Consider the following 16,896-nt stretch of genomic DNA (forward strand, 5'->3'; position numbering starts at 1 on the left):
CGGGCCTAGGTTTCTCTGCCGCGGCAGAGAATTGCTATTTCTCTGCCGCGGCACAGGTTTAGGCTGTACCAGCGTTTCTCTGCCGCGGCAGAGAAACAGGGCGTTTCTCTGCCGCGGCAGAGTTTCAGCAATGCATATATATCATTCAAGAAACCACAAAAAATCGTCATGAATATATATAGACATCGTCAACAGTACACGACATCGTCAACAGTACACGTAATGCATGCATATTTACAATACAACATCTCCTCGACGAATATCCTCCGCCGTCACGATCTGCCGATAGTGCTCTCCACCTGGGGTAAGGGCCTCGGTAATAAAGAATCCCGCGATTTCCTCTTAAATTGCTTTTATTTGATCCTCCGTTATGAGAGTGTCCCGCAGGCGTATCATCTATATTTAAAAAAGGAGATCAATATATGAATGGAACTCAATACAATAGATGGTACTAATTAAGATTAATTGTGAAAATTTGTTATCGTACACGAGTCTGGAGTATACGGGCATCCCCACCCTTGGGACAGGCCATGTCACGAATGAAGGTGCAGACGTAGTATCCACATAAGTTATTCCCTTGTTCCTGCCTCATACACTTTACGAAAAAATAGTTCGATCAAACTAATAATCAAGCATCGTATTGAAAGTAAATATCATATATAAAGTTTCACTGACATAGCTATATATATAGTACTACTTACAGGGTAATCTTCAAATGTAAGCTCCGGTTTCCATTTACCCGGAACAGTATTGATGAACCGTTTCCAAGCCCTGCCCGGCAAAAAATAATGAGTAAATGAGTAATTGATTAGTTGATGATATCTTCGAATTAGAACAGATGAAGATGCCAATACGAAATTGATTGAAACTACCTCTGGAGGATGGCAGCCATGTCCGCCCATTCCGCATATTCTTTACGTTTCGAGTCCATGACTTTTACGACTCCAAGGCGAAGATCAATGATTAGGAGAATAAAGTGGAATCTGCACAAGCATAGCTCAATGATTACGAGAATAAAGTGGAAGGTGCACAAGCATAATGTATGTTATATATAACACTCACTTGAAGTTGTAGGGAAAGAATATATCCTCTTTGTCCGCTTGCTTCTCTAAAAACATTACGATGTTGTCCTCTCGTGTCCTTGGCGAAGTTTCGAACCGTAACTTCATGAACTGTGTTTGGGTCTATGAACCCCAGCGGTAGGAGCTTGCCTCTTTTGTATTCCAGCTTCTTCATTCTGCATAATTAAATGTATAACGTACACAAAGAATATAATGAGGATAATTGTTAGTGCAAATGAATGAGCTACAAACTTAATTACACAAATAAATCACTTACAGGCAGTAGCAACTGATGACAGCTTTGTCGAGGGCGTCTTGATTGAATAACTGAAACAGTTCTTCTAAATCAAGGTTTATCTCGTCTTTCCCCCGGAAGTAATGCTCATCTCTAAGATACACCGTGAGGTAGGCATCACCTCTTCGACGAGCTTTCAGGTACCATTCATGCAACCTTCGCATCTGAGTCCCTAGACGCGCGAGCTCGCCAGGTTTGACGAGATCAGATCCGTATCTATATTTGTTTACCACTTGAGCCGTTGGATAGTAATCTTCGTACTCAACTGATGCTCCCTGAGCTCTAGCCGCCCGTTCGATCATCGATGCCGTCTCTGGATCATGATATGGATCCACGATGAAGTGGGGTGCGGCCTGAATGTCCTGCTGTCCAAGCTGGGCGACTTTTTTGCTTCTTTGCTCGCTCTAGAGGACTGTCCAAGAGAGCGGTCATAATCAGCTCTCAGCTCAGGTCTCTTCATTCTCGTCTCGGCAAAGTGCTTCACCGACCGCGGTGGAATAAACATCTTCCTCGGCGCAAGAAACGCCTTTTGCTCTTCGACCTGCTCATGTGGTAACAACTCGGAGTCCGTGCCCTCATCGGAGTTGATGATCTCTTCGGAGCGTAGGAGGTGCCGCGGACCGCTTCCTCTTTTGCTTAGGTGGAGGCGGCGGAGTCTCCCGACGAGGAGGAGGAGGCGGCGGAGTATTTTCACGCGGAGGAGACCGGGTCATGCATAGGGGAATCATCATCGCGCGAGAGGAGAATCATCACGCGGAGGAGACCGCACATGTGGCGGAGGAGGCGGAGGTGGCCTCGCTTGTTGGCTTCTCACCCGGAAACACAATGTTCTCCTTCCGCCATTGCACGGTGGTTCTACGGGCTTCTCCCGGTTCTTTGATTTCCCCATCTTCACCTGCAGTGGTGCTCAAGCACCAACCCCTCATAATCTCTCAACACTTCATCCACCATCACAACAAGCAAAGTCGTCTTGGACCGGACGGCAATGGTAAGACCTTGTAGGTAAGAGGATGCCGACCGCCGCCTTGAAGGATAGGTTGAAAACTTTAACATGCAGCTCACAAGGACGGCTCTCAGTGAGATCATCCACGGGGGGGTAGCGAGGAGGCTCGACCACCTGGTCATCATCATCATCATTATCCACCTGCTGAGAGGAAGCCACGCTGCTTTTCCGGTGTGGTTGAGATTGCAGCGGGGCGAGGGCATTGAGCAATGCAGGATCTACAGCCTGCCCCTGAGCCATCTGAGATGTAAGTACTTGGGTTACCATGTTTAATTGGGCTTTCATGGTGCTCATACCCTCCTCTAAGTTAGCCAGGCGGTCTGTTTCCCTTGCCTTCCTCCTCTCATGGCTTTTATCAGGAAATCTCTTCCTTTCCGCAGGAAAGCCATACTTCCACGAAACGGAGCCTTCTGTTCCTCGTGTTCGTCCGGTGTGTTCTTTGTTGCCAAGGGCGCGTGTTAGCTCATCGTTCTCTCTTTCGGGCTGGAACAACCCCGCCTCCACGTCCCTGTGTGCTTGTTCCAGGGCATCAATGGGAACCTTCAGATGAGCTTTCTTATAGATGCACTTCCCTGTTTCTGGACAACGTTCCCCCAATCCCGTAGAACCACTCCTTGCACCGTTCGATCCAACCGTGTGTCCCTAATCTGATCCCTTTATCGGTCGGTTCCGCCTCAGCTGCCTGCCACTTAGGACGGTTAGCCCTGTATCCACCTGGACCCAGAATTTGGTGATATAGCTTCAACGCAGCATTTGCCTTATTTGTTTCCGACCTTCTCTTAAATTCTTCTGACTCCGTGATGTACTTCACGAATTCGTCCCAGTGATTTTTTACCTTCTCACTGCCCGGAGTCTTCTTTATCTAGATAAGGCGGCGCAATCTTTTCTTGTGGTTCTTGAATAGTTCGGCCATCTTCTTCTTGCCAAACTCGCGGAGGGCCTGCTCCATCTTGGCCTTTTCAGCGTCACCCCCCTCTTCGGGTACTATGTTGAAATGTGACATGAGCTTGTTCAGAATGCTGTTTTTGGCTACATCATCGATATAAAGACCTTGAGCTTCTTCCTCTGCAGACAGCACTAGTCCCTTCGGCTTGTGCCATTCTCGAACGATGATCGGGACGTGGTCCCTAACAAGCACTCCGCATTGAGCTATAAATGCCTTTGCACCTTTCTCTGGAGCAATCGGTTTACCATCCTTTTCGATGTGGGTGATGTCGTGCCTAACACCGTCATCCAACTTTTTGGCCGGGCCTCGCTTCCTCGACTTTACAGAAGAAGTGCTCGATCCGGAGGGCTAAAAAAGAAATAATTCATAGTCAGTACAATTTAATTAGTTAATGCATCTAGTCGATCAACAACGGCTTAATTAATTTATATACCTCGGTAATAACTACAGTTCGGGAGCCATTATGATGATCTTGTTCCTCACCGGCGCCACTAGGATCTTCTTCCTCAATATTCTCCGCTCCCTCACCGGAGTCATTCAAATAAGTTGCGGTGACATCGTCACCGCCATCATTTGGAATAACGTCGTCGTCGCGATCATCCAGAGTACCGTTTGCTATGAGGTTCTCCATGAAATTTTCTTGAATTTCATCTCTGTCCATGCTTTATACAACGACCTGCAAGCTATACATAGGAACCATCATATGATCAAATTAAGGATAATGCGTAAAACTGAAAATGGAGTTACATATGTAGTTCTTAACTAAGGATCGATAATATAGTGCTGAAAGCGAATAGTGCGATTACATGCATACATAGATCGGGTTCATGTTTATTTAACCCTAATACATATCAATCACTACTACAACCACTCAACCGCGCAGACCGGGTCCTAGAGGGCGCCGACCGGGTCCTCGAGCCGCGCCGGGTGTACCCCCAAAGCCACGGAACAACAACGGGAGCATAGCTAACATGAGATCCCCGCATAACGCTCCATCCGGTCCTATACATGTTGTCTAACGCGTACATGTAACGGCGAACGTGCTGGTCCTCCGCTTCAATGCGCTGAGCTACCTCATCCGGCGGGGCCGGCTCCCTCTGAAACGACCGTGGCCCATAGGACCTCCACCAAAGAATATTCGGGTCGACAACGGGACCCGGATTCCGCACCAAGGTGCGCGACCCGGAAGCTAAGACCTCCCAGTGCCACCCCGGAGGAGCCCAGTCAGGAATAAAGTCAACACAGAATTCAATGACCTCCTCTGTTCCATAGCCCTTGGAGATGCTTCCTTCTGGCCTAGCACGGTTATGAACATATTTCTTTAAGACTCCCATGAACCTCTCGAAGGGGAACATATTGTGTAGAAACACGGGACCGAGAATGCAAATCTCATCGACCGGGTGAACGAGGAGATGTGTCATAATATTGAAGAAGGATGGTGGGAACACCAGCTCAAAACTAACGAGACATTGGACCACATCATTCTGCAACCTCGGTAGAATTTCTGGATTTATTACCTTCTGAGAAATTGCATTGAGGAATGCACATAGCTTCACAATGGGTAGTCGAACATTTTCCGGTAGAAGCCCTCTCAATGAAATCGGAAGCAACTGTGTCATTATCACGTGACAGTCATGAGACTTCAGGTTCTGGAATGTTTTCTTCTCCATATTTATTATTCCCTTTATATTGGAGGAGAAGCCAGACGGGACCTTGATACTGCTCAGACATTCAAAAAATATTTCCTTCTCTTCTTTTGTAAGAGCGTAGCTGGAGTAATGACGTCCTTTATCTCTCTCATGCAGTTTTTGGGGTCTTTCCTACGTTGCTGGTCCTCCCGTGCTTCTGGTGTATCTTTTGTCTTCCCGTACACGCCCAGAAAGCCTAGCAGGTTCACGCAAAGATTCTTCGTCACGTGCATCACATCGATTGAAGAGCGGACCTCTAAGACTTCCCAATAGGGTAGATCCCAAAATATAGATTTCTTCTTCCACATGGGCGCGTGTCCGGCATCGTCATTCGGAACAGACCGTCCGCCAGGACCCTTTCCAAATATTACATCTAGATCCTTGACCATACCAAATATATCAACACCATCACGATGGAGAGGCTTCCTCCGGTGATCAGCCTCACCGTTGTAATGCTTGCCTTTCTTTCTTACGGGATGGGTAAGCCTAAGAAATCGACGATGCCCCGTGTACACGACCTTCTTACATTTTTCCAAATAATCGCCTTCGAGCTCATGTAAACAGGTGCGTGCATGCATTGTATCCCTTATTTGACTCGTCCCGAAATGTTACCAAGAGCAGGCCAGTCATTGATGGTTACGAAAAGCAGCGCTCTTAGGTCAAATTCCTCCCGCTTGTGCTCGTCCCACACACGTACACCTGCTAGAGACCACAGCTGTAGAAGTTCTTCAACTAATGGCTTCGGTACACATCAATGTCGTTCCCGGGTTGCTTCGGGCCTTGTATGAGCACCGGCATCATAATGAACTTCCGCTTCATGCACAACCAAGGAGGAAGGTTATATATACAAAGAGTCACGGAGCCAGGTGCTATGGCTGCAGCTCTCGCTCTCCAAAAGGATTCATGCCATCCGTACTTAGACCAAACCGTAAGTTCCTTGCATCCTGTGCAAAGTTTGGGAACTCTCTATCGATTTTTCTCCATTGGGAGCCATCAGCGAGGTGCCTCAACATCACGTCTTTCTTACGGTCTTCTTTGTGCCATCGCAACAACCTAGCATGCTCTTTATTTCCGAACAAGCGTTTCAGCCGTGGTATTATAGGAGCATACCACATAACCTTGGCAGGAACCCTCTTCCCGGGGCGCTCGCCCTCAACAGCACCAGGGTCATCTCGTCTGATCTTATACCGCAATGCAGTGCACACCGGACATGCATCCAAATTCTCGTACTCATCGCGGTAGAGGATGCAGTCATTAATGCATGCATGTATCTTTTGCACATCTAATCCTAGAGGGCAGACAATCTTCTTCGTTTCGTACGTACTGGCGGGCAATTCGTTACCCCTTGGAAGCTTCCTCTTAATTATTGTCGACAACTTTCCAAATCCCGAGTCGGTGACACCGTTCTCCGCCTTCCATTGCAACAATTCCGGTGTGCTCGCCTAGCTTTTTATGGCCATCTTCGCAAGTTGGGTATAACAATTTGTTGTGATCTTCTATCATCTTGTCGAAGGCCAACCTTTCCTTTTCAGTTTCACATTCTCTCCTTGCATCGGCAATGGCCCGGCCAAGATCATCATCGGCGAGCTCATCCGGTGCCTCTTGATCTTCTACTTGATTGTCTTCATTGCCTTCTGCAGTATCATCGTATTCAGGGAAATTGGGATAACCGTCATCATCCTCTTCCTCTTCGTCATTGTCTTCCATCATAACCCCTCTTTCTCCGTGCTTGGTCCAACAATAGTAACCGGGCATGAAACCGGATCGCGAAGGTGGCTGTGAATGAGACTCGAGTGAGCGTAATTTACGGTATTCTTGCAGTCCACACATGGACAATACATGAATCCACCATGTTTGTTTGCCTCCGCCACGGCCATAAAATTATCCAGGCCCGCGAGTGAACTCGTCAAACCGTCGGTCAATGTACATCCATTGCCGATTCATCTGCATGATATAATTAAGCTGATCAAAACCATTACAGAACATCACGATGTATATATACACATGCATTTTATCAATTGCATATGAAAAGGATAAAGTTGTTAACCTCGATGAAGAAGAAAAAAGCAAGTTAAGTGTGGCTTGATTTGTGTAAACTCAAGTGGCAAATCCTCTTAAGCATTTCATCGAACACCTCTTGTGCATGTGAAGAAGAGAGGAGAGCAATACACCCCTCTTGTGAAGAAAGTGAAAAAATGGCCAAGTGTGGCTCACACTTGGGCAGGGGCAAGGTTATATAGTCAGAGGCGGGGCCTTTGGACCCGGTTTGTATTACAAACCGGGACTAAAGGGTTCCCCACAACTAACACGGCCTGCCGCGCCCTGCGGTGGACCCTTTAGTACCGGTTTGTATTACAAACCGGGACCAAAGGCCACTACAGGACAGGCTCCAGCGGGTGGGGTCGTCCTAGGCCAAACGAACCGGGACCAATGCCCCCCATTGGTCCCGGTTTGGTTCAGCACTGGGACTAAAGCTTGGGACCAAAGGCCTCTTCTCCACTAGTGTTGGATTTCTCTTGTCCTGGAGCTTTGGTTAGAGGCGTCTTGTTCTTGGTCTTCTCTTGTGTTGTAGCTATCTTCACATTTGTCTTCTTCTTCGCCCCTGTCGGGCTTTTCTGGTGTATTCGTCAATTCGAGCCTACAAACAATGGGAAAACGAAATTAAAGAATGTACAACTATGTGCACATTCAAGCACGGGTGCAGAGATGATTTTAACTCACTGGTAAGGGCAGTCCGGGGCCGAATTCATCCTGCACACGGGCGAGAGGCGGGCCTGTGCTGGGCGTGCGGCGGGCTAGCGTTGGGCGTGCGGCTGGGCGAGCGGCGGACTAGTGCAGGGGACAAGCGGCTGGGCGTGCGGCTGCGCGAGCGGCGGACGAGTGCAGGGGACGAGCGGCGCCGCCCCACACAGCAGCAGCGCTGGCCGCGGCTCTGGGGCGCGGGTCGGCGGCGCGGCTCCGGCGCGCGGTCGGCGGCGCGGATCCCGGGCGCAGGTCGGTGGCGCGGCTCCCGGGCGCAGGTCGGCGGCCAGCCTTGCCGCCCTCTACTCCTCCACTTCCTTTAGGGTTCGTCGAAGGGCGCGACTTGATGTGACGAGCGGGGTGGGTTGGCCTCCAAATTGACCGTGCTCTGCTAAAATAAAGGTTTGTATACGGTATCGTACGTACAACACACGGTATACATTCATGTATTGGAGAAAAATGGCATAAGTGAAAGTATTGGATAGTTAGAGTGGCATATCCTCAAGTCTAATTTTTGTAATGGCATATGTGCAATCTGTGGAATAGAGAATGGCATAAAACCAATTTACCCTAATGAAATATAAGCCTTAAGCTTTAGAACAGGGGTAGTATAGAATAAAAACTAGTGTCAAGCTATGTGAGGAAAAGTCGGAGTTATGTTAGGCTAAAAGTGAGTCATGGCTTCTGGCCTAAAATGGTTTTTCTTCACTAATTCTCAACAATCAAGATGGGCTACCTTGGAGATTTTCGTCTCCACCTCTCTTTTGTCTTGGCCTTGGCAATACTCCTGTTGAATTGTTAAGTGGAAACTTTTTTGCCGAGGTGGGAGGCTCTAGTGGAGATTAGGGTGTGTTTGGTTTTGGAACCAAGTGGAATGGAATGGAATGGTTCCATTTCAGTGTAATGGAACGGTTCTATTTCGGTGTTTGGTTGAAGCAAATAGTTAGAATGGAATAGTTCCATTTTTTGTTTGGTTGGAGAATTGGAGAGTAGAATGAAACGTCATATATTCCTAAGTAAACTATGATTTTTTAGCCTAACCCTAATTATTCGTCCAAAATAGGAGTTGACTGGGGAACATCAAAAAATGGCTACAAGCAGAGTGTAGAACCGCCATCGAGCCTCCCGCCGCGCGCCTGGCTTGCGCCACCGCCGAGCCCCCTCGTTGCGCGCTTGCCTCGCTGCCGCCGCCGAGCCTCCCGCCGTACACCTGAATTGCGCCTCCTCTGCCCCTAACTTGCGTTGCCTCCCTGGGGCCCCACCGCACCGTGTCGTTGCCTTTGATTTATTGAAGGACCTCTTTTCATCATTAAGCGTGGAAATCGAGGAGACACCTTGGTAACCACACAAGTACTGGTCATTTCCCAAACTGGACCGCGCAGAAGTGGGGTGGGCCCGTCAGGTCACGTTCAAAACCGCAGCAGTGACTACGTCATCAATGATGTCATGAAAAGTGTCCGTATGGAATATCCGAAGAAAAAAATCTATTAAAACCATCGGGCGAATCGACTTGAGTCTACACACGTATGCAAGCATCCATGTCTAGACTCATCGACACGATCTATCTGCAAATTGTACAAAATCAACGACTCCTGGGAAAATGGAATTGCTACAAGATCTATATGCGTGACATGTCTAAGCTTTGGAGTGCAATAGCTAACATAAACTTAAACTGGTTAACACATAAAAGTGCTGCCAAGAGAACCCTGAAGAAACCATCATTAGCTTGTAATTCAGTCAATACCACTTATTAATCATTCTCTCGTAGTCTCAGTTCAGTCCAATTAATAAAAGATCAAGCAAATCAAATTTGCATAAGCACGAACAAACAAATGGAGAACAAATCATCATCTCTACTTTTCTGCACCATATATTCAAATAAATAAAGCAATCGACTCGAGCGCGACCAAAGAGGTACCCTTTGGATGTCTATGTTGACCATCTCCTGAACGGACAAATTCAACTTCGCCTCGGTGGGCCTTTGGGGGCAAGCAGCTTGACACTCCCTGCATAGAGAAAAGACACGTGAGACTAAGAATAGATATTTAAAAGTTTAGAAACGACTTTGTCATATACAAGAGCTGGTTCTGAACATGAAAAATCCTCAATAATCCTAAATGGTCTACATTGCATTTCCTTTTCTCGAACATACAGAGAAATAGCTCTAAAATTCATGAGATGAAAAAGCGTCGACTATCAGAAATGGTCTTCACTGCATTTCCTTTTCACAAAGTTACATAGAACTACCTTTGTAATTAATGATACCACTAGTACGCCCAATAAGTGAACATAAATCCCAGACCCAAATAAAATCAATGATTATTAGGCATATACAGGAAACAGATTCCGTTAACCAAGAATACCTACTAGCATGCATGATTAATAAGGAATCAACGTAATCAGACCAGAGAAAGCATGAGAACAATATTTCATCAACATTACTACACGACGCCAATCCATAACGTCAAAAAGAAAAGGGATAATTGGATCTATGCCACTACAACTTTCACCACTTGGAGAAATGCCATTACAAAAAAACAAGTTGGAAAAATCCCACTCTAACTTTCTCATACCTCCATCTATGCCATTTTCTTCACTTAAGGGAATAACAATTTAAAATGTACTTGTATTTCAATGTGCATTTAAGCATTGTCCATACTACCCTTTGTGAAAATTTTGGCAGTACTTTTCCATCTTCTAGACGCCAAAAAGTCCAAAATTTCAAACTTAGCGAAACATTTGAACTGCTCAGAAAATCTGAAATAAATACAGAAAATCAAGCACGCCAATATTAATCTAATGTTCAAAACTTAGCCAATTCAGGGCACAATCGGATCCTTGAACACAAATGAAGACAATGTACAATTTCATGTACATCCACGCAGAAATTGGTTGGGACTGGGGAAAGCGATGGCTTGAAGGCCTCCGCCATGGCGCTCTCCTCCAGCAGCGACGGGTGCCCCAGCGTCGCCACCAGCAAAGCATGCATCCAGTCTGACTGCCCTCACCGTCGCTCGAGGTGGACCTCACCTGCCGGCGCGAGGTGGGGGTGGCAGGGGGAGCTCCACCTGCCGGCGCCTGCAGCCGCGGCCGACTCGGACAGCCGCCGCTAGTGTTCGTGTGGCTGCGCTAGTCGGTCTGGTGATTTTGGTCTGGTTACAGGCACTGAGTCGAGGCAGCTCTTGTGAGTGGGGATTTTCATTTTTGTTTTGTACATGTACACGTCCGTACGAAAGTATAAGTGTATGTACATGTGTATAATTGCCGTATATTCTGTAATGAGAGAAAATGGCATAGGCTGAGGTATGAAAGAGTTGTAGTGGCATTTTGTCAACTTGTGTTTTTGTAATGGTATTTCTCCAAGTGGTGAAAATTGTAGTGGTATGGATCCAATTAACCCAAAAGAAAAAAGGCCTTTCACAGTAAGAAAAATCGATGAATTAAATTGAGTACTAGTATCCCTCCTGGACAAGATGAGTGATCGAAACCTACTAGTCCTGATCACCACAAACACACACAGGGACTCGATAGCACCAGCAGATCGAGCATGTAGAGGAGATCAATGGATACCGAAGCTTACCAGGGGGTCATCGTAGCCGAGGACAAGGCATCACCCAACAGTTTCTTGCAGTGTGTCGTCGTGAAAATGGAGGCCTTGGCCGTCATAATGCCTAGTTTAAACCAAAACAGAAAGTTCAGGCATAAGTAAATGCTTTATTCCCCATAAATAGAATATAAATCCTTAATTTAAACAGGATTAGAAGGCGATTCGGTTTTGTTCGACTACAGCATCAACTAGAAAATAACCACTGAAAGGCTAAATTTAAGGATGACAATATATCAATCTCTCACAGTTTTACAAATCATTATCTATGGCAGCAGGAGGAAAACTAAAAGCTACAGTAATGAGCTCCATTTTGCTTCACTTTGGACAATAGATCAAACCATTATGCATACAAACTGCCATCATAAGCTACTGCAATTTAAATGGGACATAACAAATACTAGAGCTATGTACTGAACTGTACACATAACATAACATTCTTCGGCACATAGAGGAGAAAAATAGTATGTATCAGCAAAATGATGCTACCTTAGTGCCGAAATCCCTTGTCGTCCATCCACGTGGAGACGAGCTTGGTAGACATCCTCTCAGACTCAGTAGGTAGACAACTTGAGACAGAGCACGCAAAGCCATTTTCATTACTTGTGGCTATCCAGGTGACCAACACATCAAATATAGCAGGCCAGCCATAAAATGGAATTCTTGAAAAGGCAATGGGGTATCACTGAAAGTTCTAATGAAAAGAAATAGCAAAGAACTAAACTGCCACTACCAACTCTAATCTGAAGTGAAACATCCTCGAAGTCCGTAAGTGTTACTTTTAGCAAAGCTCAGTTAGGCATTAACGAAATATGATACTAGGATAATACATTAATAAAAAAGCTTACAAAAAGAATACTAGTTTTATTAACAGATTAATAGTCCCAACATGTTTTAGTTGTCAAAAGAATCCTAACATCATGTGCAAGCTGTTATCTACTAAAAATGCGAAGATCTGATATATCCCACAAATTTGCTATCTAAAAATGACATCAATCCAGTTCGAACTTCCTACACTATATCCTTGCCAAAATACCTAATTAAAAAATTACCTTACATAAAGATGATGAGAGGAGATAACAAAAGCGTCTATGCCACACTGTTTTAAAATGAAATTCACGCTTCGAGCATTGCAAAGAAAAGTATATCCCTGTACATATAAGGACAATATATCTGAATTCTCTCAACGCCAAAAGAGGCCAAAGCACCTTTTTCCCATCCAGAAGATAATATACAAATAAATTATACACATACACAGAAATAAGCATTGACCAGAATCCACATATTGAAGACATTAATTAATCATAGTTCAACAAACACGATTATAGTATCCACGGTTAAGTACTAGGGAGTTTACAACACATGATGTGATTATACATGAGAACACCAAAACATGCAGAAAAAACAAAGGTAAGTGCAATTAGCGTACTCAATCACAAACAGAAAGTATCGCGACATACCACGAGACATAGACTATCACAACTTCATAAAAGTCTATCCAACACACTGTTGCTCATATTCAAGACCTAACCCCACACAAGCACAACATTTAGTGCCCATCTGCCAATGACCCTAAGAACAACGGAACATATGGAATACAACGAAACATGTTCTCACTTGGCCACATACTAACACATTCAACTTGATCTATAATACGCCGCTTCATGGAATCCATTTCATATGACATCAGTGTGTGCATGTGTCCAGCAACTATGAAAACCAAATTCTCTTCGGGGTGGATTGAGGTAACAACGTAATCAACCGCATATGCTGAATATTCTGTTCCGAAGAGCTGCAAGTGGCTGATATTGCGCTTCAAGGTCCAGACTTCATTGCTGGGGTCCTCAAGAACCCATATCGACAATTCAGAAGGACCAATACATGCAAAATGCAACTGACCATGCGAGAGATAAACATCACGCGAAGCGGTAGCTGTCCCGGGAAGAGGAATGGCTTTCCAATTGTTTTCCTCCACATCAATGGATATATGCTGGTGATTGTAGGCACAGAAATGCAGCTCCCCCCTAAAGAAGACGGTTTTCGCGCCGAAGGGTATGTAAATGTTGCATCCGCTCCAAGCGTCGGCCTTGTGACTCCAAACTCCAGTTTTCGACGAGTATATAACGACCGCCTCAATATCTTCAATATTTCCAGTATCATCGCAGTTTACCAGCTCGCACACATGGAAGTGGGAGGAGACAGCCGGATCGAACGCCAGGTAAGCTTCTGCCCTGCTAGACCATTCGGTGGTAGGCACGGCCACCCACTTCTCCGTGGAGGGATTGCACACCACGTAATAGCGGATCTCACCGGTATCAGTCCCCTCCTGGAGGAGGCAGAGGAGGAGACCGTTGCAGCCGTGCAAGATGTGAAGATTCTCGTGTTTGGGCAGGAACGCCAGCGAGGGGTCGACGAGAGGAGGGCAGCCTCGCGCTAACGCGTTGATAAAACAGCGATCCTTCGTTGGGCCGTCGTCGGTTTCGTAGAAGAAGCCGATGAGGGACTGGGGCATCTTGGCGCGGTGGTCGGGGTGGGCGATGAGGTCACGCCACCGCGGGGAGACGCACTTGCAGCAGCAGGTCGACTTGTAGGGCACGCGCGAGATGATGTCGGCGAGGATGTCGTCGGTGAGCCTGTCCATCGAGTCCTCCGCCATCGCCGTCCGTGGAGGTAGGTAGCGGCCAATCTGCGCACATCAGGGGATAGAGAGGTTAGGGATTCAATCTGAGCGGTGAGGGGTCGAACAGAGGATCTACCAGGTGCTTGCTGCACGAGCAGCCGCCGTGTTGGGTGCTTCCATCGGCGGCAGCGAGTGAGGGTTTCGGTGGATGGCGGCGGGGAACTGGACGAAGACTGGACGGCGGCGTAGTGTAGGTCGGGACGTTATCTGGGCTGTGTGGGTCTTTTTTTAGGGTCCCTTGCAGTATGGGTCTTATATTTTTCCTTTGCGGCAATGGGCCATGTATTTTCAAAACGATTTTGTACTGGCCCGTGTAGGATACTATCTGTTATTTTTTACCTATTTGTTATTTCCGACCATTTTTTATTTCTGACATGTGTGATGACATGTCATTCATGCATGCCTCCTCGAAATAGGCTTTCGCCCCGCTTTATAAATAAAGCAACCACATCCATACAAGGTTTAAATACAACACAACCAGAAAAATCCGAGCACCAGCAGTCTATTGGGGCCACAGCACAATATGCCCAACGAAAAGAGAAAAAGGCGATACAACCCAAAGGAGAGAGCTACTGGACGACGTAGAAATGCGACGGACTGCCGTAAGAAGATCCTCCAACATGCCGTCTAGGCGCTCCCTGTCCCGCTGTCTACACATATCGTGTTGTTATCTAACTCGATTCGTACGGAAAGGTTAGCTGGGGCCTGTGAGTAAATGAGCCGATGTTGGGCCGCGATGGAGAGACATTGTGCTGTGTGTAAGGCACATAGTAGTAGGAAACTATATCTCACGTCCTAGAAAACCTCTCTCGAGAGGGTTATTGACGGCAATCAAGGATACTGAATCAAGCACGACTTGCCACACACGTCGATTAGAATCTGGAGCGAACATGACTCTTCCGATGGTAGGACTCACGGACGAAAGCGCCTTAGGCGACGGACGAAAACGCACTTTGACGTACCGAACCACGGAAACACTTTGATGGTAGGACTCAATTTTTTATTGGACCGTTTTGCCCTCCCACCAAATCGCATATTATGCACCAATGCCACCAAAATAACCAAAATAACGTTTCGCTGTTTGTTTCCGACGTCGTTGCTTCTCTTCCAACTAATCGTGGGCTGGGCAGCTCTCCCTAGCGGCTCTCTTTTTTTTTTTTGAGGGGAACCCTAGCGGCTCTCTTGGTCGCTCGTGCACGTGAACTCTCCCGCTGGCCCATGTGATCGCTTGTGTGATCTTTCCCGCTGGCCCATGTGTAAAACGGCCCAATGCAGGAGGAACCAATCAGTTCGTTCGTAATACAATTTCTGGGTACGAAGCTCCGTTTCCTTTGATTAGTCCCACCTCGATATGGTGCACGAAATCTTACCTATTTATATACGCCAGGCTACGAGGAATCAGCAAGCTGCCTCAGAAATAAAATAAGCATATGCTGATGTCTGTCCCGAAGAGAGATCACCGTGAGCTGGTCCCATGCTAATGCCTGTCCGGACCCCGCGCCATGAGCTGTAGCCGAGATGCCTTACGAGAGAGGACGATTGAGAGGATCAATGGCCGCCGTCGCAGCCGGCCATAATCGCTGGCAAAGATACCCAGCCTGAGCGCCACCCCCGCAGCCGGGCATTTGGGACCCCACGGCGGACGCTCTGCGCGCCCCCAGCTGAACAGTGCCTGGAGCGTCCGAGTAGTCTCCTGCCTGCACGGACTCGGCCGCAGCGAACGGTATTTGATCAGTAAACCACGTTGTACTTGTACCTTGATCCAATGGCTCAATCCCATGTACTCCCATTGATCAGGTGACATTTTCAGAAATTGATTCTCACAAGTCACAATAATTATTTTCATGGTTTTCTCAATAATTTTTTTGATTATTTTCATGTTGAAATAAAAGCGAAAAAATTTGACGCTGCTGTATGACTTCACTGCTACGCATGCTATGTTGGAGGGGATAATGGAAAACAACAATTTAAGTGTAGGGTTATGATGACCAATCGATTTGGGGCAAAATTTGGCATGTGCAAATTTTACATTCAATTTTTTTTTCGTTGCAACGCACGAGCTTATTTGGAGGTTCGTAGCAAAACAAGAAAAGTGTCGGTGGCGGCGGTGGTGGTCACTCGGGTCCCTCTTTCCAGCAGGCTTGTGCTCACCCGATGGATCTTCTGAGGTGCAAGAGGGGGTAGCCAGGGTGCGTTGCAGGGGATGGAGATGTCGTGGACGACAGAGCAGCGCCGGGAAATAGAGGAGCTGTCGATGTTCGGCATCGGCCGATGAAGGGGGTTGTGCAGGACTGGAGCAGACGAGGGTGCGGCGAGGCGTGGCGGGAGGCCAGTACGTCGAAGCAGAGCGCTAACCTATGGTGGAGAGAAGCGTGTGAGTGTGTGCTGAGCGAGTGCAGTGGAATGAGGATAAGGGGATGGGGGATTCAAGTGCATGGAACGACTGATCGATCAATTGCTCATGTGGAGTGTGGGCCTTCGTTGGGTATTATACTGGCAACAAATTGGCGTATATTTCAATCCAAAGATGTTTGATTTTATTTAAAACCCGGTGCAACGCACGGGTACTTTTGCTAGATAACAACACGATATGATTTTCAAAAAAAAAAAACTTAAATGAGCTATATATTTTGTTTGTTAGATATATACTATGTGAAGATTCTTGCTTACCAGCTTATCCCATTTTCTTTTTTTGTCCAACTTTGATTAGTTATTATGCTATTTACATTTTCTCAAATTTGTGTCATCACAGAACCATATGGACATTGAAGACGGTATCTGTACTGTTTGTTTCTTATACTACGTGTTATATCTCGATTTCTGAAGCTCACAAGAATCTCTGCAATCTTATTGCAAAATGAGGACTAATCAACAGTA

General features: G+C 46.6%; 1 protein-coding gene across 1 annotated transcript; it reads right to left on the reverse strand.

Annotated features, from left to right (window-relative positions):
* Positions 1-12,888: 12,888 nt before the first annotated feature.
* Positions 12,889-14,032, reverse strand: LOC124655648 (putative F-box/kelch-repeat protein At1g15680). Its single transcript, XM_047194511.1, has one exon. The coding sequence runs from the start codon at positions 13,993-13,995 to the stop codon at positions 12,889-12,891; it is 1,107 nt and encodes a 368-aa protein (XP_047050467.1). The 5' UTR covers positions 13,996-14,032.
* Positions 14,033-16,896: the final 2,864 nt, after the last annotated feature.

Source organism: Lolium rigidum, chromosome 5 (assembly GCF_022539505.1).
Source record: "Lolium rigidum isolate FL_2022 chromosome 5, APGP_CSIRO_Lrig_0.1, whole genome shotgun sequence".
NCBI classification, from domain to species: Eukaryota; Viridiplantae; Streptophyta; class Magnoliopsida; order Poales; family Poaceae; genus Lolium; species Lolium rigidum.

Bases quoted from the DNA above. Each gene is read 5' to 3' on its own strand.
- LOC124655648 (XM_047194511.1), bottom strand. From the start codon at position 13,995: ATGGCGGAGGACTCGATGGACAGGCTCACCGACGACATCCTCGCCGAC.